This window comes from Nothobranchius furzeri, chromosome 6 (genome assembly GCF_043380555.1).
Source record: "Nothobranchius furzeri strain GRZ-AD chromosome 6, NfurGRZ-RIMD1, whole genome shotgun sequence".
NCBI classification, from domain to species: domain Eukaryota; kingdom Metazoa; phylum Chordata; class Actinopteri; order Cyprinodontiformes; family Nothobranchiidae; genus Nothobranchius; species Nothobranchius furzeri.
The window spans coordinates 51,879,274-51,905,640 of record NC_091746.1 but is presented as its reverse complement, the minus strand read 5'-3'; the positions used below and the strand labels follow the sequence as shown (position 1 = coordinate 51,905,640).

The 26,367-nt window shown below is 40.6% G+C and overlaps 1 protein-coding gene across 2 annotated transcripts; it reads right to left on the bottom strand.

Moving 5' to 3' along the window:
- Positions 1-898: 898 nt before the first annotated feature.
- On the bottom strand, positions 899-25,854 carry rnf34b (ring finger protein 34b). 2 transcript variants are annotated; one of them, XM_015941459.3, is made up of 8 exons: positions 25,350-25,854; positions 14,900-15,118; positions 8,715-9,233; positions 4,320-4,373; positions 3,997-4,198; positions 3,885-3,908; positions 3,710-3,751; positions 899-1,745 (listed from the first exon to the last, which is right to left on the bottom strand). In XM_015941459.3, exons 1-8 carry the CDS (start codon positions 25,353-25,355, stop codon positions 1,561-1,563), a joined length of 1,251 nt encoding a protein of 416 aa, XP_015796945.3. In that variant the 5' UTR covers positions 25,356-25,854; the 3' UTR covers positions 899-1,560. The 2 variants fall into 2 exon arrangements, with proteins under 2 accessions (XP_015796945.3, XP_015796949.3); XM_015941463.3 differs by lacking the exon at positions 3,710-3,751.
- Positions 25,855-26,367: the final 513 nt, after the last annotated feature.

Sequence of the window (26,367 nt, the reverse complement as noted above, 5' to 3'; positions counted from 1 at the left end):
GGGTGGCCATTTTTGGGGTGGCACACCAAATTGGTCCTTGTGGTAACTCTGGGAGAGTTTAGTCTGTGGCGATGTATTGCATTGCTCCTTTATTCATTTTTATAAAAAAAAAATAACTGTGTGTATCCAAAACATTTAACTTAAAATTTACAAACACAAACATTTCAGAAAAATACATTTCAGTTATTTAAAATGTTATTTCAAATTTTATTTTAAAATGTTATTTTTTGGTTCAATTCACCTGTTGCTGTGTTCACAAAAAACTGTAGACAAAAACATTTTTAAATGGTGAGCAACAGAAACGTATTTTTTTTTAATTCTGATAATTTCTTTACTCATTAATTGTATTATTTTTATTTTATTTTACAATTATGTCTTGAATAAATAAAATCAATTTATGGTTTGAGTGAACATTAATATGATTTATTAACACCGGCTTTTGCTGGGGGGGAGGGGGGGGGGTAGTATTTCTCTAGGGGTCCATGGTCATCCCTGGCAACCCCTTGGGGGTGCCATTGTGATTTAGACAGGCTGTTTTGTAAAATTCTTATTGCACCTTTAATGACACTTTCGGATGTTCATCTAAAGTTAACATACACTCACGTGACGTCAACCTGATTCAAGATGGCCACCACAGCTAGCTGGCGTCAGAAAGTACAAACATGGCTCAAACTCTATTTTAAATGAGCAGATATTGAGCTAAGATTTGGTGTCGTACTTGCTAATTGTCTCACCCACGACATACTCTGAGCACTACACACTGTGTAACATCATTATCTAAAACTTTGGCATTAACAGTTAAAGTCCACCCTGTTTATCTGTTAGCACAATATCTAATTAACTAGATTGTACTAAAATTAATGGGGGTGGGGGGTGGGGGTGGGGGTGGGGGGGGGGGGGTCACTGAAAACACAACTACAACTGGCTAACTTTTGGAATCAATCCCAGTCAAGATGGCCGCCACAGCTAAACATCATCAGCAAACATAAAAATGGATACAACTCGATCAGTTTCACAACTACTGAACTGCATTTTTATGTTTCAGTAGCAGAAAGTAAGCTTTTAACAACTTTTCTTTAGTTTATCATAATTTGTTGTCTGATTTATTTTCTGTCCATAAAAGAAAGGAGACATGGTTTAAATTTTTTGCACAGTACTGTGTGTCACCACAAACAACAAGCAGACCCTCTTCAAGTATCCCCAGGACCGCCTCCTTTCACCTCCTGTGAGAAGAATCTAAACAGTGCAGAGTAGTGATGACGAGGGTCTTCTGCTGCGTGTCAAACAGACCACAGGAGAGGCAGACAACAACAACAGAAGCTACGGTGCAGCTGCCGGTCCACTTCAGAGGGTGGCAGGGACCGGAGTCTGAGTTAGTGAGGTGGGACGAGGATGGAGGGAGCAGATTGTTGTAAGATCAGAGGTAACCGTGTAGTCCAAAGAGCGGGATGTTGCTCCCACCTGCTGCAGCATCGGGCCCTGTGAGACGTCATGCACAGCGTTTCATCCTCAGGGACAATCTCAGGTCCACGTGCACGCGCCTGAGGGCTGCTCCGAGTCTTAAGACTTGAAGACATGCACGGCCCGCACCACATACTGCCTGCAGATGGGACACTCGCTCATCCTCTTCCCACATTTGGTGCAGGTGACCATGTGGCCACATTCAAGCAGCACACAGTCGATGATGGCGTCCATGCAGATGCGACAGAGGTTTTCATCCGCCGCCAGCTGAGCTCTGACACCGTCTATGGATGGAGATGGAAGACGTGTGAGGAGCTAGCAGGGGTTTGGTTCATAGATCTTACTTCTCTACTTTAATCTCGACAATTTGCACAAAGAATTATGTAAGTTCAGTCTTCAATAGAGCTTTTATCTAAACTCGACTTGTTTTTAAATAAATAATTGTGCCGATTTTTGTTACTTATGACTTTATTCTGCCATCATTTACATTTTATGATGGTGGGGTTTTGGAGTTCTGTCAAAATAATCAGTTTAGATTTTCTGCGTTTGTGTTTATCTTGACCCTGCAAACAGTCACCGTTACATGGACGTGCATTTCATGTCTATATTGAGTCCTTTGGTCCAGACCACGTCTGTAGGACGTCCAAACTAGGTTTTTGCACTGTGGGGAGTTTGTATTCCTTTCTTTGCATTGGTTTCACAAATTTTTTACAGCTATTTTTAACCCTTAACCCATACCATTTGAAATATTACTGACCTTTTCGATGCTTACTTTTTAAGGGATTGCTGTCCCTCAGTAAAAAATTACCTTGCGTTTAATTTTAAACATGATTTTGGAGCATTTTCAACATGTTCATTTGATATGAAAAAGTGTGAAATTCACATGTTTTTTTTACCATACTGGTCACTATAAACATGAATAAAATCAGTATTTTTACATTTAAAGGTGTGAAACTCTGAACAAAAATAAACCAAACATTTTTATTGATTATTTCCGATTATAATCAGTCACTCTGTTTTTCATGCAGGCTGAACATGGAAATAGTCTCCTACACCTATCTCCTCCATTAGCTTCTGATAGAAAATAGACGATGAAACAGGATTTGAAAATCCTGACAGATCTATGTCACACTGTCATTTAACATTCATGGACTCGCCCATCTTGACTCACGACGGGGAATGCTGTTGTTGTTTTAACGTCCAGGAAACAGCAGAGAATGTCTCGGCTAGTAGAAGCTAACCATTAGCATTAGCAACTCCACCACACAGCAGAAGCTCCTCCAGGCTTGTGTTGTTTGTGGAGATGTAAACATCAACGTTGCAAGTCTTTGGTAGAGTTTGCTGTTATCCAATCTGAGGCAAGATGTCCAAATATCAGGAAATAAAAATCCATATTCTGCCGTCTGAAGCTCAGCTGTGATGTGGGTCGCTTCTAGTTCCTAGAAATGGTGCACCGGTGTCCTCCCCCTCCCTTGGAGTACGATTTAGGGCATTCATTCCTACCAGAGACCACTGCAAATGTGTTGATTAAATGAGTGTTCCACACCTTTAAAGCTGCATTCTCATATCTCTAAAACCTTTCACAGCAGATCTTAGCTTGTACCAAAGTGCACTTTTTAATTTTTTGATGTTTCTCAAATTCAACATGCTGATTCTCAAATTGATTTAATTCGGATTTCCTCTACTGCCAGAGTGTTTCACAAAGAGTGTCTGATCCTTTACTTTAATCACAATTTGAAGAAAGAGCCACGTGATTCAGATCAGTTTCAAATCATGTCGGAGCGCTGACTTAGGCCAGTCAAAGGCTGTCCGACACGGCCTAAATCCGGCTCCCGCTGCTCACGTCGTCCTGACAGAAAAAAGTCAGTCAGCCTGCAGCATCTCAGTTGCAGCTGAATGCTAAGTGGTCTAATGAGGTCCTGGAGCCCTTTTTGTCGGCGAGGATGCTCGAGAATGTAATTACACCTGATGGAGACGTCCCGGCACAGAGGAAAAATGATGGCTCATCATGATGTAAAAGCTTTAATTGAACGCATTAATGACAGGATGAGAGGCCGTCCCTCTGAATTAAATGAGATGATGAAAACTTTAAAACACAAGAGACTGAACCAGGCAGGAAACAAGGATTGTGATATGATCCGGGTGGCTGCAGCATGCCTTTACTGGTTACTGCTGGAAAATGAGTGCAATACACACAAATGGAGGGCAAAATATATTTGTTTTCCATATTATCATAACAGCATCTTACCTCCAACTCCACTGCTGCAAAGAGGTGGAGGATATGCAACCACTTTACAGATAAAAATGAGCAGCAATAAGGAAAATTAATTAGTTTAGAAATCAACCTCTTCATCCAAAACAACAGAAAACCGAGCTAACGTTATTATCTCACAGACACAGATGCAGAAATTCATGGTAATTACCTGCAGTTATGCTCACGTTTTCCACTGAAACAAAAGGAGAGAAAAGGGGATTCTAGTCATGCGTGACTCCAGAGATCACAGTGTGATTATCTTCTCACAAATAAAAACTCACTGGATTTCCTGTTCTGCTCGTTTTCCCTGTAGAGTCGGTGCACTCGCTCCAGCAGCTCCCACTTCTCGCAGCAGCCGGAGTAATTGACGAAGTTCCTGGCAAGAATCTCTTTCAGCTGGCGGACCGAGAGGTTCTCTATCGCCTCCTCATTGTCAAGATCAGACAGCGAGGCCCTGATCCTCCTCTGCGTGGCCGGGCTGACCTGCATGGCCCACACAGGAGAATAGCTGTGATCGCAGACTCAGCACATTCATCCATTCATTCAGACACGCATGATAAAGATCAGTCAGAGCTGTAGATGTGAGGAGAGCAAAGCGACGCACCTCTAAGATGTTCTCAGTGGGATCCAGGTTCAGGAGAGATGCCGTGGGTGTTTCCTGTGTGAAGGTAAACACGCTCAAATCAATCTGAGTTGTGTTAAACCTTCAGAAGGATGCAGAATTTTTAGGTTAGCATCTAAAATTGATGGGTTTTGATGTTTTTAAAGGCTCAAAGGAAACCATTTACCAAAAATTGAAATTCATAGCCGTATATCGTCATGTTTTTGGTGTGAAACACCTGCTGTTTAAACTCATCTCACACATTAAAGCCTCTCCTTCAAGCAAAAGAAACACAATTTCTCTGAAAAACAGGATATCTAAACATTAAACTTTTCCTTTTTTACAGATTTAGCCGCAGCAGTGGTTCACAAACATAACAGAAAGCAAAAAAGACAGAATTTGAGCTCCAAGGCGATGATGCATGACAAATTCACTCAACAATTTCACTAATTTTTCACCCATTTTCTGCATAAAGGTGCTGGAACTTATTGAAGGGTGAAGTGAATTCATCCAGCTTCATTAACATGTTTGGTGCCAGAAAATGAATCTGCAATCAGGAGGACTTTCCTATGCAAATTAAACACGGCTGAGCTTTGGAAAAGTAAACCAGAAGAAGGGATTTTTTATTTTTTACTAAGTGTCAAAGTTGTGTAAAGACAATTTCCTCATCCTAAAAATGTGTTCAAGCATTAATAAATTGTAGATCTCTTTTATTTGACTGAAAAGGGGACCACGTTTATTCTGCAGCACTGCAGAGAAACACGTATATGAAGGATGTCCAAAGTGTGGCCCTTGGAGGGATTTTTTGCGGCGCCCACCTGCATTTGTAAAATGATGAATTTTTCCTATTTTACATATTTTAAATCTATTTTGAGTAAAATGACAATTAAATATTTATTTTTAAATCTTTATTCATCCAGAATTTGTTTTTATTTACAACAGAAAATGTTTTCAGTCCAAGATTTTGTAGCCTCCTTTAGTACCCTCAAACTCTGGTTTTAGCTTTTTGCCTCACCTCATCTCTTACTTTTACTTGGAGGCTCACCCATGATGGCAACAGAAAAATCAAACATTTTCTTTTTCTTCGTGTGCTTTTTATAGACGTACAAACTGAAAATGCTAACCTCTAGCAGTACAGCAACAGCTGTAAAGAAGGCAAAGAGCACCCCCTAGGACACCCAACTGCTCCACAGAACTATCTAGTGCGGTTTTTGGTCAGCAGACGGCTGCAGAGTGGTGTCAAATGTGAAACCGGTCAAGTTTCTAACTCAACAATCCCTGAGATCAATGTTAAAGCTTTAGATTAAAGTTTAAAAAAACTATATGTTGTTACCTTAACTTGATGGTTTTGATCCTCGTCTTGAAAAGTTTGGAGACCCCTGATGAACGTTCCTCATCCTGGTTCTCAGATCCTGAACCTAATCAGTTTGTCTAATCAGAAACAAATCTGGTCGTTGATGATTAAATGATCTAATTATTGCAGCTGCTTTTAAACACTGTTCTGTCTTTCAAATTAAATTTTCTGGGCATCAGAAAGTTGCTAAATTAAAAGATGAGTAAAATTTTGTTCTGCTCTGTGCCATTTATGGGCTTTTCTTCCTTTATCTGCTTGATAAAAGCAGCCTGTAAGATCTAATGTAACAGTTTTTATTGTTTCCACCTTGATGCATTAAAACAAACTGTCTCTTTCTGTGCCCCAGCACATTCCAGCAGACCTCCGTCGTTCTCTAATGAAGAGGTTCTAATAAAGCACCCGTCAGTGTGGCGCTGCTTCACCCCATCCCCACTCAGACTCTGGGTTTGTGATTCCTCAGGGACGCAGAAACGAGCAGCAGCCGCTCCTCTGCTTCTGTCTAGATTACAACGCTCCTTTGGGTTGATGCTAGAATTTCTTCAGACCAAATAAAGAAACCTATAAATGTCACTTTGTATGATTATTGATCACTCCTGCCTGACTTGAGTTATTTAAACTGTCTTACCGTGGTTTTATGAAAAGAAATGCTGGAAACAAGTCCTGCAGGTGATTTTCAGGGTTGTTTCTTAGCTTTTAGCCTGATTAGATATCTGAGATCAATAAAGTGTAAGTGCACGACTGAGGGACGTAACTTCCTTGTAGAGACAGATATTCTCCTGATTTACCTGGTCTGTGATGCCATCTTTGAATCATAAATCTCTTTTCTCTCATGAAGCAAAAATTTACAGCAGCATCTTACATTTTAGTGCTGGGGATCAATTATTTGTAAAAGCTTAACTAGTTTTATGCAGTTGGGTCATCTTGGATTCTTTCTACAACCGGTTTTATATTGTTGCTGTAAGCCTAAAATCTGGTGGATTTGATTTAACCCTTTGATGCATAATGGTCACTACAGTGGACAGGTACTCAAAATTGTTATTTATTTGTTTTTGCTATTAAGCACAGCTGTTGAAGACTTTATTGCATTTGAGCCCCTCCATTTGGACTTCAGTAAGCCAAGCCAAGATATTTCATGTTCAGAATGCACGCTGTCCACTGAGGTGGACATGTAATAAAATATTAGTAAATTATAAAATTTTACAAAAATTATTTATTGAAATTTGTTTCATTCACACCTAAAGATGAATGAAAAAAAATTGTTGAAAAAATCATGGTTGAAGATTTCATAATTCATGCATCAAAGGGTTAATTTGATTTTCACAATGAAAAAACAACATATAATACACACATGTTCACAAATGTGATGGAGAAATTCCCAACCCCCCCCCCCCCCCCCATAGGTTTTATTAATCCATGGTCGGGTGAGCTCTTGGTGCCAAATTAACATCATCAGGCTCCAAAACAGAATCCATGAAAATATGAGCAGATGTCGGCCTCTGAATTTCATTTTTATTTCGTTACTTGATCTTTTGATGAGTTAAGTTGGATTTAGTTGTGCTTCCTGGTTAGTCTAAATCTAAACTTTACTGCTGGTTTTCATACAGCTGATTTGTTTGATGTTCATTAAAGGTTTGTTTAAAAGTCCGACTTCCTGTTTTAGTTTGAAAATGGGTTTCTCCAGGTTCATCTTCCTTCAGTTTGCAGCTTTATTTCATGATGATTCTCTAATTTGACCTGCAGCTTTCAGCTTAGAAATAAAGCATTGTTGCCTCATATCGTTGTGATGTGGTTTATGGACAAACATCGTTTTAAAATTGCAAACATACGGTAATCATGAATGTGGAAAGACCTTCTGACAAGATAAGTTAACAGATGACACACTGATGAGTTCTACAAATGACATCCATCAAAAACGTCTCCTTAGATGATTTATTTAATCAAAAAGCTTCAGAAATACTGATTTGTGGCATCCGAGTCCCACGAATAAAAACTGCATCATTTCAGGAACAAATGATAATTGGAATGGGAATAAAACCACGAGGGTTAGGGGATTTGAACTGGTATTTATTGAACCTGGAAGCAGCGTTCTGACTTGACCTCTGCTGGCTGCGAGTTTGCGGTTTACAGATTCTGTGATATGCAGAAAAATTAGCTTTTAGTCATGTAGAAAGTCATCAACCAAATAAAATAAAAAATCTGTTGAAAGTACAATTGTTTGGGAGAAAATAAAAAAGCAATATTAAGCAATAATCGGTGTGTCATTTGCCTAATAAATCCAGAAAAAGGCCATAAATAAACAATCAGAGTAGTAAACTACTAACAAAATATTCTATTTTATGGAAAACAAAACATTTCAGACAGCAACAAGTTATTTAGAGTTGCATTGTTATATTTCTAGGGTAAATGTTCCCAAACATTTGCTGAGTTAGTTACATATTCATATTCAAATTGTGACTGTTTAAATGTGTAGTTTGTTACATTCAAACCAAAACAAAGCCTGATGGGGGGATGTGATGTCATGTTTCCTCCTGGCTGCAGCTGTGGTGCATTTTAACTTCTGTGTTTGTTACGCAACAGAACCAGCCGCCCATGTAACAGACCAATAAAAGGCACAGAGCCTAAGCCGCCAGGCTGGCTGGTGGAGCTCACACACACGTGCGCACACACACAGCAGTTCCCAGCTGTGGATGTTTTCTGACCGATGAAAATCTGCCAGAATCAAGTGGACTTTTCAGGCCTCATTCATAAAACACAACGTAGCGCCTCTGAAGTGATGCACACAAGGGCGGTTGCTTGTGTGACTTCAAACAGCCTCCATGAAACCTGTAAATATGTTTGTTTCACCTCTGAAATTAATTATTTTGGACAGAATGAGGACAGATGTGAGGGAAGTACAGCGTATGTTAATCAGAGGACGATGTTTGTGTTTGTCAGTGGGACATGTGTGTGTGTGTGTGTGTGTGTGTGTGTGTGTGTGTGTGTGTGTGTGTGTGTGTGTGTGTGTGTGTGTGTGCGTGTGTGTGTGTGTGTGTGTGTGTACAAACCTGGCTGGCGGTCCCTGAACTGTCACTCGGGCTGAGCACGTCTCCCTGTAAGGCAGACAGGACCGACTGTTCAGAGGTGGAGCGAGTTGCAGATGGGGGAGATGCTGCATGTGAGTGGGGGAGCGAGTGCAGACTGTCTGTGTCGTCTCCCCCTTCATCTTCCTCATCATCATGTGTGTCTTCATCCTCCTCTTGATCATCCTCCTCCTCCTCCTCATCATCGTCATCGTCGTCGTCCTCCTCCATGACGGGCCTTGGAGTCTCCCGTGTGCCCCGTGCCCCCCGTGCCCCCTGATGGCAGAGCACCAGGTCAACCAGGTCCTCCTTCTCCCTGCACGTGTCTGTGGGGATGTTGCGCAGCAGCAGGTACTGGCGCAGGTCTTTGACTCTGAGCTGCATGAGGCGAGGCCGCTGGAAGGCTGTGCCACGCAGCAGGTGGCAGGTTGTGCAGCAGCGTAGGTTTTCTTGCAGCACCGAGCAAAGCGCGCAGAAACTCTTCCTACAATCACAGCAGATGTGCTGCAGAGCAGAGGAGCAGGTGGGGAGATGTACACCATTAATAACTAATTCTTCTTTACATACCACACATGTGCACAGTTCTCATGAGTTAAACAATTTAGAAGAAAAAAATCTTTTCAAAATAAAAAAGGAGATTTAAAGCTACATATACCTTATAGACAAAGTAAAAAAGGAGCAGTTAAATGTATTCTTGAGGGCTTTCTGCTCTCAAAACTAAACAGTTTTCATCTATGTTTAACAAGACTCTTTCATGCAACTTAGCAGATTCCAATTCCAATTCAAATTCAAAAATACTTAATTAATCCCAGAGGGAAATTAGAGTTTCAGTACACACAATTCTGAGATCAGACATACATATTTGACATTCTTGCTCCTTGTGATGAAAAAATGAACCGTCTGTGGTAATGGGGTTATCTTATAAAAGCTCTGACAAATGGAGCAGCTGAGCTACATCTACTGATGACATTGCTTTGTAAGAAGAAAAAAATGGAGTAATAAAACTTTAAAACTCAGTCAAAGCCCATGCGGCTTCTGGATAAATATTGATGCAATAAAATCATTTTAAAGTGGCTATTTATGGATAACTGAAATGTCCAAATCTGAGACAATTAATATTGATAAATAGTGAATTTAATATATGACAAAATAAAAAATTGTTTTGCTTTCAATCCTGATTCAGTTCTTTTCAGTTTCGAGTATTTTATTATACAGTAGAACATTATTCGTCATAGATTAAACATGTTTTTTTTAATAAATTAGGGATTTTTAAATTTTATTTCCATCACCCTTTCAAAATAAAACTCTGCCATATCTGATAAAATCACTAACTATCGGGACCCTACCCATCAACTTCCAGACCATGGGTCCCCGGAAGAACGAAAAAATGAATGCCAGTCAATGGGGCTAAAAACGCTATTTTCTAATTCCGCTTGTTACGTGCCATGGATTTCATATATGATGTCTATGAATTTTAAATAAGCATTTTGATACCAAGAAAGCGCTTATTTTCCAACGGGGGGAAATGTTATTTTATGTTTGTATGAAAAAAAGTCCGGTACTACAAATGCGCTTCACAAAACTGACGTCATTGAATCAGACACGGAGAAAACTTAGAGAAAATGACTAAGTTAAGCTAACTTAAAATCCTTTCTTCAGGAGGAAAGAACCACCATAAATCTGGTGTTTACTTAGCCTTTTGCTTACATGAAAGTGTTATAGGGAGCCTAACGCTCCTCCCTTTCCAGTCGGCTCATGGGTCCCTGGAAGAATGAAAACATGAAGTCAACGGGGCTAAAAGTGTCATTTTCTAATCTGCTTTGCCTTACACTCTGGATTCCACATATTTTGTATTTATATTTAAATGAAAGGTAATGACCAGTCATGTACTTTGAGATTGATTAGCTTGTAAAATGTCGTCGTTAGCATGACTACAAATCCGACATTGGTATGTCGCATCTGTGACTTTACCACAGAGTCTCCTCTCCCCTAGCGTAGCTGCTACTTACCAAATGGCTGTGATCTGACCTCAACCATCGACTTAAGGATTCATTATGTTATCTGTCTTCCAGAAACAAAGGTGTGGACTCGAGTCACATGACTTGGACTTGAGTAAGACTTGAGTTATTATTTTAATGACTTCTGACTTGACTTGATAAAATCTACAAAAACTTACGACTTGACTCAGACTTGAACGCCAATGACTTGCAACTTGAATCGACTTGCATCTATTGACTTGATGATGACTTGAGCATATTTGATATTTTAGCACAAAAGTGGCATGACATGGACAAAAATCATGAATCATTATTGGTTCTGGGTGTGATCTTGTACTGCTAAATGCAGCAGCACTTTGTTTATAATCAGTTTCAGTTGCACTTTCTGCTTGTTTGAGCAAATAAATTAAGTTTTAACTAATTTATTACCATTGCAATTAAACTGAAGTTGGACAGTTGACTTGAAAATTCAAAGTTAAAGACTTGGACTTCCATATCATTGACTTTGGACTCGACTTGGACATGGTTGTCTTTGACTTGGACTTGACTCGAGACTTGACTGGAAAGACTCGTGACTTACTTGTGACTTGCAAAGCAGTGACTTGGTCACACCTCTGTCCAGAAACAAAAACTCGGGTCGATGATCCCCGCACCTCGCCCCATGTTGGTGGCGCTCACCTTAGTTGTCATTAAAATAAACCTTTCCTTTGTTCATGAACTGCATATTTGAGTCTGACTGATTCTTCATGTTGTGGGTAAAATCCACCGCCCCCAACATGACAACAATGAGCAGGATTAGAAAATAGTGTTTTTAGCCTCATTGACTTGCATTCATGTTTTCCTTCTTCCGGGGACCCATGGTCTGGAAATAGATGGATGTGACTTAGGCTCCCTATATCTGTGGTTGCTTTAATGGCCAGTACTTTTAGACTGCCTTCTTCATTTGTTCAGTATGGTAGCCCAGAAGGTTCAAATGGAATACAAACGGTGTGAAACAACATTGAAAAGCAGTGACTCAAAGTACTGTTTAACATAAGCTGTGTATAGAAGCAGGTGGGACTGAATGAGCGTGCTTAGTTCTTTTCAAACATAACAAAAGGAATTGTGTTGTACTAAATAAATTAGCTAAAATAAATAAATAAGACCTACAACAGAAGTATTGATAGAACGAAAGCTTAAATGTGTGAAACACTTGTTTAACAGCCAATAGTAACACAACACTTCCACTGACTGTTTGCTCTGCAAAGTTGATGTTTTATCTCCACAAATAACTCTAGACAGGAGGTGTTCTGCTGTGTTGAGTGTTTGTGAGTTGCCAATGTTAATGGTTATGCTTCTGGCATAATTAGGGTATTGACATAGATTTGGTTTGATCATCAGTTCCAGCTGACTACAACTTACATTTTATACTATTTTATTTGGCTATAGGCCTGTTTTTATTTATTTTAATTTAATTTAATTATAATTTCATTGTAGATTTTGCTGTGTTGTAGTTTTTTTATTTCACTGAACCTTCAGGGCCACTGTAGGGGGTTTAGGCCTAATACAAAAGAAAGGCATGCAGAAGTATAAAAACATGACATGAAAATGTGACAATTAAAATAAACCAAAAAGGTGAAAAAAAAACTTAAATAAAAATCCATTCATATCAAGTTAAACTATTACTACTCATTCTTTAGTTATTTAGAGAACACAAACAAAGCCAAATAAATAACTAATAGCTAACCATTCCTCAGTGGCGCTACAGAAAGTACCTGTTTGAATCCAGTATTGTTCATAAAATGGAATGTTTAGGAAATTAAACTAAAATAAATAAATAAACAAACAAACAAATAAATAAATAAATAAATAAATAAATAAATAAATTCTAATAAAACATACAAATCCTAATTTTTTCAGTAAATGTATACAAGTTCTTTAAACAGGCCTTTGGCGGGTTCAGTCCTCCATCTCCTGCCTATGTGTGAAAGAGAATCAACGTAAACAATCAACAAAAGTTGTTTCTAGAACAGAGCCAAGAAAAGCCCCAGGGCTCCTGGTGAAATGTGACATTTAACAGGCTTAACTCTGACTCAGAGTGACGGAGTAGATTGACACTTCAAATGGACAGAAAAGAGGGTCAGCCATGGCGGTCAACATTTCCTTATCGCTTCAGCACAACTGGCTCCACATCCACCAGGAGCACATTTCCAGCATAACGGATGCTTTTCTTCAATCAGCTGTTGTTAATCCCCCCAGCAGCACGTCTTTCTTCATATTACGAAAATATCACTTTGACACTCTAACTGGAGTCGACCCACGTCAGAAAAGGCAACCTGATGTGTGGAAGATGAAAATGAGATCTTAGCAAAGAGGAAGCTGAAGGACGGCAGAGGTTTTATCAGCGTGTCTGGCTAGAGGACAGATCTGTTCATGGTCTCTGAGCCAAGACCATGAAAATGTCAGCATTGCTGTGTTGCTGTACAGCTGCAAGCGTGTTAATCCTTCCTTTTATTACGAAAACTTAGTGTAGTATCATTTCATCCCTCAGAAACGACACAAAATATGTACTTTTATAAAGAGAAACCTTAATAACTACCCAGGTAATAAGAGTAGTTTATGTAATGAAAACAAACAGAATCTAATTACATTAAAGGTGTCGAACACTCGGTTAATCGATACATAAGCAGTGGTCTCTAGTAGAAATGAATCCCTTGCAAGTCTCAGATGTGTTTGTTTCAGGAGCTAGCAGAATGCCACGTCAGAGGAGAACTTCAGACAATATGATTTTAAGCCTTATTTCCTGACATTTGGACATATTGCCTTTGACTGGCTAACAGCAACACGACTCTAACACTGAATCCACTTGCTTTGCAACATTGATGTTTTATCTCCACGAATAACTCTAGCCAGGAGGTGTTCTGCTGCGTGGTGTACTAGCTAATGCTAATGATTAGCATCTACTAGCTGAGACGTGCTCTACTGATTCCTGGAAGCTAAACCAACAACAGCCTTCCCCATCGCAAGCCAAGATGGGTGAGTCCATGATTGATAAATCTGCTATCCTGCTTTTACAGGAAATACATCTTTTTTTTTTTTGTGCTAAGCCTGCCCCGGTCCCATATCTCAGCGCCGGTCAGCACTAACCAATAGCGTAACGCTTACATACAGACGTCAATCCCAGAGCGTGCGCCAGTGTTTAAGGGCATACCTCGGTTGATGCGGAGTTAGCAACCTTTCTCATGGACAAGTAAGTCGTTAAAATATAAATGTATGAAAACACAACAGAATAATAAATGTTAAACAATATGTTTTAGGTCTGAGTTTTCAGATAGAGGTAGGTGTTCATGAATGAGAAACATTTTGGGCCGTAAATATGGGAATTAAACTAGGTCATAGTGTGATACACTTGTCAGCCACAAGATGGTGCGATCAGATAAAAGAGAAAATACGGGCAGCTACTTTAAGTGACAGTGTGATGTAAATCTGTCAGACGTTTCACCTTCTATTTTCTATCAGAAGCTAAGGCAGGAGATAGGTGTAGGAGACTATTTTCATGTTCAGCCTGCATAAAAAACTCAGAGTGAGAAAACATAATCAGAAATAATCAATGATAAATGTTTTTTCAGTGTTCCACACCTTTAAACAAACTTTTTCAACCAAATGTTTTATACAAGAGTTGTAATAAATTAACTGGATATAGTAGGAAATGTTAAAAATTAAATCTTTCCAAGTAAAGAAAAAGAAAGAGAAATAAAACGATCTTTTCTATAGCGCCTCTCAAGATAAAATTCATGAGGCGCTTCACAAAAACAAAAAAATTTAAAATATAAAAATGTTTCAAAAAATGATCAAAAACATGTTTAAAATAAGCAAAATTAGACAATTGTGATTAAAAATGCAAAGAAAGAGAGAGAGTGAAAAATAGGAAAGAGGGAAATCAGTGGATCCTGGGGAAGGCAGAAAAGGTGGGGAGAGCAGAGTAAGGGTGGCGATGAAGGTCACGCAAAAGCCAGCCTGAACAGGCAAGTTTTCAGCTGCTCTGTAAGAAGGGAGATTTAGCATTTTAAAACGTGATTCTTCCTGAATCCCTGAATGAATCATGACACAAATAAAACCACATCAAAAAGCAGCAATGCCTGGTTACTAACTTTGTGTACGATTTGACTTTTGAAATCTCACATCCGTGTGTACCTTGCGTCTGAAGACAGAGAAGGCCAGTCCGCAGGCCTTGCACAGCTGCCCAGCGCTTCCTGAGCTGGTGGGGGGGTACGTGGAGTACCCTGCGCTTGGGGCGAAGCGGAAGGGCCCTGCTCCCGCTCCAAACCCCGGCTGCTGCGTCCGTACCGTTCCCGTTCCCATCACCTCGTTCAGCAGCCCACAGCATGACGCCCACATGGACGATGCCCCCGCCTGACACAGAAGACACAGAGACAAAAAAAAAAATGTTTGAACCAGAAGCTGAACACAATGGCTCAGTTAGCTTAGGCTTGCAAGATGGAGCAGTTGGTTAGCACTGTTGCATCACAGCATAAAAGTCGCAGGTTTGAGTTTCACCTATAGGTGCATTTGCACGTTCTCTCTTTGCATTTTTTCTTGGACATTCTGGTTTCTTCTCTGCAGTCCAGAGCCAGTCCTGGTCCTTGACAGTGTTGGGCAAGTTACTCCAAAATTAGTTACAGCTTTTAAAATGTGATAAGTTTGTATTACATATGGTCTCAGAAATGTAAATAACACCACTTTGAGTGACTTTTCAGTTACTTTTTGAAAAAATAAGTCTTACTAAAATGTGACGGCTTTCTAAAAAACTAGAGCGACACCACAATGTGGTGCATTTTCTCACTATTTTATTAAACAACATGTCACCAATACCTTTTCATCTGCTTAGTGTGTGTGTGTGTGTTTCTAATTGTAGTGTTATTAAAATATCTCCTGAACCATTGGATGAACTTTAATGAAAATATCAGAAGGTAAACACTGAAACAAACAACTGATTAACTTTTGAAATGATTCCAGTTGAAGATGGCTATCACAGGAATTCAACATTAACAAGCAGAAAATGGCTAAAATTATTAATTAAGCACATATTTGAGCTAAATTCGCTGTTAGTAGCCAAGATTCATTCAGGACACAATGAAACTGACCAACATTTCTCAAGCTCAAATGATCTTTTAAAACTCAAAAAGGGCAAACGATGAAATGCCTTCCTTCCTTAGGAAGGCCTTTGATTGACCACTTCCTCTGACCTGCAGCACTGAACAGGACCAAGTGGTTACATAAAGTAGATGGACAGTAAAATCCATCAACACTTTCAAAATAACCAATCAATAAAACTGAATTTATTCATATAAAGTTTAATAATCAGGAGCATTAGCATGATGGATCTGGGGAAATGCAAAATTCAGCAGAAGGGTGAAGAGTCAGGATGTTTCCGCCCACTGCTTTGCTCTGACAGCTCGGAGACGAGAAGCGAAGATGGTGCGATTGGAGACATGGCTCCTTGGAGCATACAGATGAGGAGGAGGAGGAGGAGGGAAGGGGAGGACAGGGAGGGGAGAATACATCTCCTGTTGTTCCCCGGCCTGCAGGATCAATAGCTGACATGACCAAATTGTAAAAGCCCTCTGTGGCTCACGGCTCTGTGTGGAAGACAAAAGGGATTCACGGGGTCCTGCCCCATCCCGACTTAAGGCAGCGCTCGGCTCTGACTCGTCACAAACACTCTGTGATCTGACCTCAACCATCTACTTAATGATTCATTATGTAATCTGTAGGAACAAGGCTCTATTTGTGGAGTCAGGTTGAGAAGGAGGAAGGACTGCTCTCCCTGCAGGCTGACACGTGGACTGTCTGTTGTCAAAGTTCAGCTAGACATTTCGTCTGTAAATTCTTCACCTCTTTGCTTTCCCACCTCTCCACCCATCCACCTATTCTAAGCTGCTGCACTTTGACCTAGAATGTTTTTGTTTGCAATAGATGCAACATAAAACCTCTATGATGCATTTCACAATCACATTTAAAAATGCTGTCATAATTGCAGCTGATGGCTTAAATGGTTAACATGAGTTCACCTCTTGAGCCCAAATCCATCAGCAGCTTGCGAATTGTTTAGCATAAATACTCCATGATGCATGAGTCGCCTCTGGCATCGGCCTGAGCTGGAGTTTTGCTGCTTAAAAGTCTTCCTGGTCAGAGACGTCCTCCCTCATCCCTCAGCCAGGACTGAAGGCACAAAAATGAATATTTACTGAATCCTCTGCAGTCTGGCTGTAAAAAATGAGTCTTATTTGGCTTTCGGCCAGCAACCTGACTCCCTCCGTCTCATCCATTAGCACGCTGAAATCTCTGCAGGCAGGGAGTCCCAAACAAACCAGTGACAAATGCTTTTTACATGAGCTACGCGCCTCTGGACATAAAAGTAGAATTATGTGTTCCCTAAAAGCACCTTTGGACACTTCCGATGTTGGATACGTGGGGAATATTTGAGACATTCCTCAGACTGTTGTTAGATTATAATTGGAAAACAATCTCGTCTCCACACCACACCACACACACACAAATCCAGAGCTGTAGAAACTGACAGAGTCTCAAACCTAAATAAAAACGCCAAAGAGGAAGAAGCTCATGGATGAACTGTTATCTGACCTCATAACGTTCTTTTTTTAAGTTCAAAATTCAGAAACTGCACAGGCTCTTTGAGCTAAATCAGAACTAACTGGGTCACACAGCCTGGGATGTTTAACCAGGACTTCACTGACGGGAGCCAAACAGCTAAGACCTCAGTTTAAATTTGGCATTTTTTGCAAGCACTGGTTTATTTTTCCAGCAATAATTTACTTTTAATGAAAACCATTTTAGTGTTCTTTCTCATTTTTAAACACAAAGAATCCACACCATCTATGGCAGTTTTTAAAAACCTCCTTTGTTCATCTAGAAGCTTGAACTGACAGCAGAAAAGAAATTGAGTGAATTTAGCCTCTTTTCACAGTTTTAGACACCCACATTTAAAACAATGAAGGAAACGCAAACTGCCAACCTAAATCAGTCAATTTGGCTGATTTCTGAAGCAGATACTAAAAATAAACATGAATCTTCTTAGATTTGAAAGTACTGATGTGTAGTAGTGTTAAAAAAAGTTGGTGCAGGCTTCAATAAATTCTCAATCCTTAAATTGGTGGTGGTCAGAGGGACCAGTGGCGCTGTTACTCGGTGGCCTCGCCTCTGTCAGTGCGCCCCGGGGCAGCTGCGGCTACATTGTAGCTCATCACCACCAGTGTGTGAACATGTGTGTGAATGGATGAATGATGCACTAGTGTAAAGCGCCTTGGAGTCCTCTGAAAGGTGCTGTACAAGTGCGGGTCATTTATCGTTTATCATAAATTCATCAACAGGAAGTCAAATGAATGAAACTCTCGTCAGCACCTATGTTGAATCTTAAAAAAGTACTTCATTAAATCAACGGACTCCTTTAAACTCCGTCAAATCTCTGCCGCTGACACATTTCTATCATCTCTTGTTAAAACCTCCCAGCTCAGACAATGTTTTCCTATCAGCACTCAGATGTGCACACAACAGATGGTGTTTTAAAGCGTTAGCTTCACCGTCCACAAGTTCACGAAGAACGTCTTCGTCATCCACCGTCTCTTCTGCACTTTTCATTTCCTCTTTCTCATTTTCTCCTCTTGCATCAGCTGGAGACACCGTTCAAACTCAATTTAACTGGAAATATTACTGCTGGAGAAAAATAAAATCTCCTTCTGACATTTGTCTCCAAGTAACAGGACTACGCGCATGAGGACCTTGTTTTCACCTAAACACCTAACCTAAATTAGATTTACTGAGAAAGACATGCACAGCTACCAACTGCAAAGGTTAAATCTAGGATTACTTGAAAGAACTGATTTCACTTGCAGCCTTTCATGCTTTAAATGGAAGAACTGATGGCGCTTTTGTTCAAAATAACATAATTAAACCTTTATTTCAGTATCAGTAAAGGTGAGGGAATTTTTTGTGATTTTGAAGCAGACCTAGAATTTAAAACCACATTTACCTTGTTGTTGAATAAAGACAGCTTGGGGTATGAAATGTAGAATACCAAAATGTCTGTACTGTCTCTGACCTGCTTCGTAATGTTTTAATGGCCACAGAGAAACAGTTGGGTCTCAGAAAAGCTAGCTTAACATGTCAAAAGCTAAATAATTTTCCAATTGTTGGCAACCGTTCAGTCCACACTCATACCCAGCTGCAGTTTTTACCATACAGTATATTCTTAATAACAATGTGGTAAGGTGGAGAAACGAGGGCCCGGGCGGGATTCGATCCCCAGACTCCTGGGTGAGAGTCACACGCTCTAACCAGTCAGCCAAAGGGACATCCCCTTGGCCAAGTAGCCAGGGTGCATGATCAGTCGGGACACTGTGACAGGACGCTCACACTGTCACAACAACATTATTTGAACAGTTTTTAATGGGAAATTATTAAACAATCTTATGAAGCAGGCTGAGGTAGCAAACTCAAAGTGCAATATTAAAAGTGCAAAACATTAAAAAATGTATAATCTTTCAGTTAAGTCCCGTTTCAGTTTTTCTGAATGAACTTTGACTCCTGCACACAGCATAGACGCACAAGAGTAGACACCGCACCAACCGCTACTGCCTATGTTTGGCCGCAATTGCAGGTTCTACGTTTTATAAACTCTATGGCTAACAGGATGTTTTAGCTAGGCTAGGCTTTAGCTCTGGAAAAGCACTGTGGAGATTTGGAGCTAGAACAGCGAAAGAACGCGTTCATAAACCCGTTCACGCACGCCAGGACGAACGCACTCACTTTTAGTTTCGTCAGGCAAAACATGAACGAGTTCAGTTCACGTTCACGGAAAAAATGAACAAATTCACGAATGATCGTTCAATGAATGCATTCGGGCACAACACTGGCTGTAATGCTACCTTCACAATACAAGCCCAAGCTACTGCTACTGCTAGCCTGAGCTACTGCTAGCATCCTTGATGGATGAGAGGAAAGCAGTAAAGAAGATGGATCGAGCACACTGAATTGCAGGGTGTGCTGGGAGTATCAAAACTGAATAAATGCCACCCTTCTCCTCTTCCTCATTTGAGAGGAACAGTTTCAACTTCAAAAAGATCATTCTAGTACACCTTTTAAAACTAATTTACTTATTTTTTTCAACACATTTGAATTGGTCTCTAGTACAAAAGAGTGCCTTGTGAGTCGAGCTCTTGCTCTGGCGCTCCTGTTTCAGGAACTACACGTTAGCTGGAGAAGAGGCGACCAGAAGACGGCAGGATTTGGAGCAGGGTTGACCAATCCTGGTCCTGGAGGGCTGGTATCCAGCAGGTTTTTAGTTTTAACCGTGCTTCAACACAACTGATTTCAATGAGCAGGTGATTAACAGGATTCTGCAGAGCCTGATGAGCTGCTGCACAGGTAATTCAACCTCTGAATCAAGTGTGTTGGAGCAGAAAAACCACAAGACCTGCTGGATACCGGCCCTCCAGGACCAGGATTGGGCACTCCTGATTTAGATTCTTTCTGGACATTCTTACATTTCACCTCTGATTAGCCAACTTTTCCACAGCCTCTGTTTGCTCTGCAATGTTGATGTTTTATCTCCACAAATAACCCAAGCCTGAAGGAAATTTTGCCATGTTGTAAAGTTGGTAATGCTAACAGTTAGCTTCTACTAGCAGAGACATCCTCTGCTCTCTCCTGGATGCTAAATCAACAACAGCCTTCCCCATCATGAGTCAATATGGGTGAGTTCATAAATGCTAATTTGGCATCATGACATGCTTGTCAGACTTTTCTAATCCGAGTGTTTCCCAGTCTATTTTCTATTATTGGCTTCCGAAGGATTAACGGGTAGAAGACAATTTTCATGTTTAGCCTGCACATAAAACTCAAAGTGACAATCATATTTCAAAAAGTATAAGTAGAAAACAGTTAAAGGTCAGTGGGCAGTGGTGGCCATGTTGGATGGGGTGACCTAAAAAGGAATCAATAAAGCATTTCATTAAAATGGATAACAGAGTTGACTTCAATAACAGAGAATGAAACAAAGATTTTGTTAAACCAGCCAGTGTGTTTACATGCACTTCTAGGTCGATCTAAAGTAGTAAACTGGGAGCTTTTATCCTAGTTTACATGTGTGCTAGAAAGCAGAACCCTCAAATGAAGTTTGTTCCACTCCGGTACAGTAGGTGGCAACAGGCGCCCTTTTGTGTCAGCATTCTTCCTGTTAGCTTAGTTACACAAATACTAAACAAACACTGGCGGGGGTGAAGCAGGCAAACTACAAATAAGATAGGTACAATGATGGGAGGAATGGACAACAACAACACTGAGCCATGGACATAGTTTTGGGGGGAACAGGGGCGACATGTCCCCCCACTTTTTCCAAAGTCAATTTTTATCCCCTGCACTTTTTACCCTCCAAAAACAATAATCTGCTATATTAAATAGACACTGGTTGAGCACTAGGACCAAGCGGAAAACAACTGCTTGTGTTGAAGGCTGTTTCCTATTAGAACCGTCCATAAGCTCATCTATTGGCTCTGCTGATACTTGCTAACGTGTGATTGGCTGTTCCTGCCACATGTGTACTTGACAGTTGTGCATTTCTGACATTGCATAAAAAGCCTCTAGGCTGTAGTTTCATGCATATTTTTTGTATACTTTCTGTAAAGACCCCCACCCCCTCCACACACACACACGCACGCACGCACGCACTTACACACACACACACACACACACACACACACACACACACACACACACACACACACACACACACACACACACACACACACACACACACACACACACACACTTCGAAAGTCAAAACTACATCCATAGCTGCAACACAGCTTATTTGGTACATGCTGTCCTGTTTGATGGTGTTTTGCGTGTTATTTTGTGGTGATGATCTCATCAGAAGATCATCTCTGTGGTCTTGTCACTTGTTTACCGTTTACATGCAGACAAAGTTGGTTTTCTACTGCATTATGTAGGTGCTTCAGCACAATTAGAACCAGTTTGCCTTCAGCAAGACTAACACGTTTACACGCATTTAAAAAAAACAACATTAGTCTATTGAGGGCAAATGTTCATTTTTTTGACGTGCATGTAAACGCACTGACTGTTTTCGGGGTGCATGTTAGGGAGGAGTCTAAACTACTACCATGCCACATTTTTGCTCAACTCCTTTAAATTTACCGAGTTAGCCATTTTTGTGCTTGCTAAAGTGGATTAGCTGTGGGGGGCATCTTGAATTGGGTTGACATTAAATGTAGGTCTGATTTAGATCTCTTATTTACCTTGTGAGAGCTTCAAGAAACTTCACTTAGTGTATGAGGAAGTTTTCGCTAACAAACACACTTTTCTTTTGTCTGTTGATAAAATCTTGTCCAAAAGCAGAGGAGATATTTGGTTTATTTCACCTTTGTTGCAGCTACACTAATAGGTTTTATGTTGCAGCTGCTAGAATAACATGACAGAAATATTTTACAACCCACACCAAACATCTGCAGTGCCCTCTGGATGTTCCCAGTATCTCTGGACTCATTGTATAGAATCTAGCCCTGAAGTGAATTTGTCTCATTAAGGGATGCAACACCGCAATGGTTTGTCTAAATACTTGCTCCTACTTCGTCCTCTCTAAGTGCTTACTAATGGATTAAAAAATAAATGGTATGCAAGTGTTTAGGATGAAATCAGATGGAGTGGCCTGGATCCAGTCAAGCTTCGTTCTGTAACTTTCAGTTCCCAGTTTGGGATGTGTGCTCGTAAACAAAATGCCATTCTCTCCGCAGGGGCAGAAAATCAGCTTTTCAATTTAAACCAGATTAGTCAACAAAACAAAAACATCCATTTGGTTTCTTTGGGACAAAATGAGTGATGATGTGCCAGGGGAAAATTAACTTCACAGAGTTAAGCCTTCTGTTTGCTTATCTTCCACAATTTTGTAATTAACTGCTGTGCAACGTGTAAAAAAATCTAAAAATAAAGAACTCTTAGCAGTTGTGAGGCAAATATTCTATATTTATACCAATAGAGTAAATTATTATTATTGGATAAGTTGCGCCATGATTTAAATAACGACTTTATGAACTTTAAAGAGTCCGAGCTCACATGTAACGGGTAAAACTCAAAATTACCTCCAGAGAAATGTTCAGCGCAGAGGACAAATATAGCAGCTGGAGAAACGTGCTCAGAAGAGTTCAGGAGAAAACTTCAGCAGAGCGGTTCAAAGGTCACTCCTGATTCCTTCAGCTGACTCTGCACAGATCTCTGAACTGGTGTTTATTTTGCTGGTGTGCACATGTTCTGACCTGAGAGTCACCATGGTAGAAATGTTTTAGATTCATGATGAGTTATTTATGAATTTGTTTATGTTTCCGATCCTTATTAAAAAAAAGAAAAACTTTAATTCCATGAGACAGCAATGGCTTGAAAATTGTTTTGAACCCCCCAAAACAAATCTAAAAATAATCTGCCCCCAAACTGGTGCTGGTGACTGTTTCAGTAATTAAATTGAAAACAATAAATTATTCAAACAAAAAGCCTTTGAAATAGTAATCTCTATCATGTTTTACTCGTTATCTTTCTGTTTATTTTGTTTCTGCATATAAACAACCGCTACAGATCTTTCTACATTTTCTGGAACAAGTAAGATGGCTTAATAAACTATTTTACACATATGGCTTGAGTGGTGGTGGTGGTGGGGGGGTCGAGGATCCAAATTTTATACAACTTTATTAGTATGTCTGCTGAGTCTAGACCTCATTAAAATAAAAAATATGGTATCTTACCTCATTTCAATAAAATACACCTAAGAATGGATCCAAACTGCCTTATGAAAAAGTGTGTGTGTGTGTGTGTGTGTGTGTGTAGGCGGTCATGTTCCCCTGTCCCCCCCAAAAAATTACGTCCATGATTTTGACCATTTCCTACAAATATCTCATCTTTATCCATCCATCCATTTTCATCCGCTTCTCCGGAGTCGGTCGCTCTGCACTAGCGTAAGCTGAGAGGCCCAGACTTCCCTCTCCCCAGCCACTGTCTCATCTTTAGTCGTTATAAACATTTTATTAAAGGCAAAACCCTTCCCACTGCGCAAAGACCTAGTTTGGATGTCCTACAGACGTGGTCTGGACCAACAGACTTAATATGGTCATGATCTGCACGTCCATGCAATGCTGACTGTTTGCAGGGTTAATTTAATTAATCAGAAAAATATTAGAAAATAATTTTTTTGTGTAATATATTCTGCGATCTTTTTTGCAATAAATGGGTAAAAATGTTATTTGAGGCGGTATTTAACTGTTTGTTGGGGTTGATGGTTGAGGTTAAAGGTCTTTGACACTGTGATGTTGTCAGAAGTGCTGGACTACATTTATTCCTATGCAATATTAAAGCTCCAAATGACTCAGGATATTGCATTTTCTGTGGTGTGCATTCTATCTCTCCATCCCAACACATGTTTTGGGTGATCTGATGGGCTTTCGCTGCCCTATCACACTGTAAGATATTCCTGTGGTTGATGTTTAATTTGGTCCTCGAGCATTACTTTTCTGGACGTTTTAGATCATTTACAGTCTTGATATGATTCCCAGGCCTTTGTAGAGCTCGAGGACATGATGAACAAGTCATCTGTATATTTTGAAGCATGAAAACAACTAAAACACACAGGATTGAAGCCATGAATGAACCCCATGCAGCATTGACCTAAACCAGTAAATATTTTTCTGTTCTGCAGGCAAGTTCAGCTAAATTTGAATCTAAATTTGCAAACAAAGCGATGCCTTCAGCTTTTTGCACGACTGTAAAGCAACCTAATAAAACTTTTTGCTGAATGCACATTTTGTTATTGTTTCCACTGCACTGCATCAAATAAATGAGGCTGAAATAGAAGCTTTTCCTAACTCCATACACACATTAAGGCTGCTCTAACAGGTGATTAAATGGGTTTTCACACCGTGTTCTCACACGACTGGTCGACTGTCACCAGGATTGCTCGCCACCTCCAGAACACAATGACATCATCGCCAGCCTCTCCATCAGCATCAGTCCTGAGCTCATCTCCAGCATCAGCATCACCTTTTGCATCCCGCTGCGCTGCAGCCCACTCTCCAAGAAGAGGAGAAAGGGGGATCCTGGTCGGGATGATGACACAGCTCGAACCTGGGGAGTGATCCTCAGCCCGGTCCCGCTCAGACTGACCGCAGCCTCTATCCCGTTAGAGCGGATTACAGCCTGTCGGTGAATGGACGGCGCTGCGAAGGCTTTAGTGCACTAAACTATCACACCGGGGTCAACGCAGGCTCATTATAGAGAGCGACACAGTGTTCCTACTGTTTATAAGAGGGTTGGAGATGCACAGGATGCGAGTGCATGCAAGGCAGGGAGGTTAATAAGACACCGGCAGCCCCAGAGAGACAATAAACAAAAAGTGCAAACTGATCAGTGAATTTTGCCTGCTGACGTAAAAGCATCAAAGAGCTCAAACTGGAATTAATTTCCATGAAGATGAGGGGCATTCCCTGTCTCTTATCATAACCTCGCGCACACATCTTAAAGACGCAGAACGCATCCAGATCTTTAAACGAACCCAAACGGAACCACATACCTTCATCTCGTCCTCGCGTTAGAGGATTCTGCCGAGTAATGTCACAGCGACGACCATGGCGAGCGCGCAGGGAATCAAACCATTACGTCTTCCCTCTCCAGCTGCCAGTGTGTGTGTGGAGTACTGGGCATAACGTAAGGGACAGCAGAGCCGCAGCCAATCGCATGGAGCGCTCAGCCGCTGGTATCTTTAGCAGCCAATCCGCTCCACCCGGAGAGGGCGTCCATGTCCGTGCGTAAAGACGCGTCCGAGAGGCATTATGTTTTTTTCCAAACGCGCGGATTAGTTATGATTATTTACAATAACTCGCCTTGAGAGGAAACCTCACGCAAATTCTTCTTATTTTATATTTAATGTAATAAATCAAATACAGTTTGGACTGTTTTTGTTGCTGCGTAAATAAACGCCGTGAGTTGATGTCAATGAATAAGAAATTACACAAAATGCTTCAAATCTGCTTTTTCTTCCGAGTTAAATATGAGAAGAAGCAAATTTGACGCCACGTTTATCCTTTTTGTGCATATGTGCACTGGGATGCTGTCTGCAGTAAGGAGATTAGGGTTCTCCTGCATGCGTAACATCTCCAGTACCCGAGGAGAGCCAGCAGGGGGCGGCAGACAGCTAAAACTCCTCACCAAAGCAGCCCAGCCGCAGGGTGGGAGGGGGAGGGGAGATTGGGGCTTTCATATTCGCACGTGATGCACCGAAATCACGCGGAGATACGTTTATTTAGCTGCCTGTTCACACAAGTAGTGATGTGATGATGCGTTTGGGTTCAGCTCTGTCATCGCCTGTGCATCAGTGACCTTCTGCACAAATGATGTCTCACATCCACATAAGAAGATCTGCTGAGGCCTTCAGGCCAGCTGTGACACACTTTTTAGTCCTCTGTATTGTTCTGTTTTTAGAGCAGAGTAAAAATAATGGGATAAGATTTCATGCTTGAAAAAATAAGTTACATCATTTATGTTTTGTTCAACAAAACATATTTCTGCACAAAGTTTAGCCGCATTTTTTC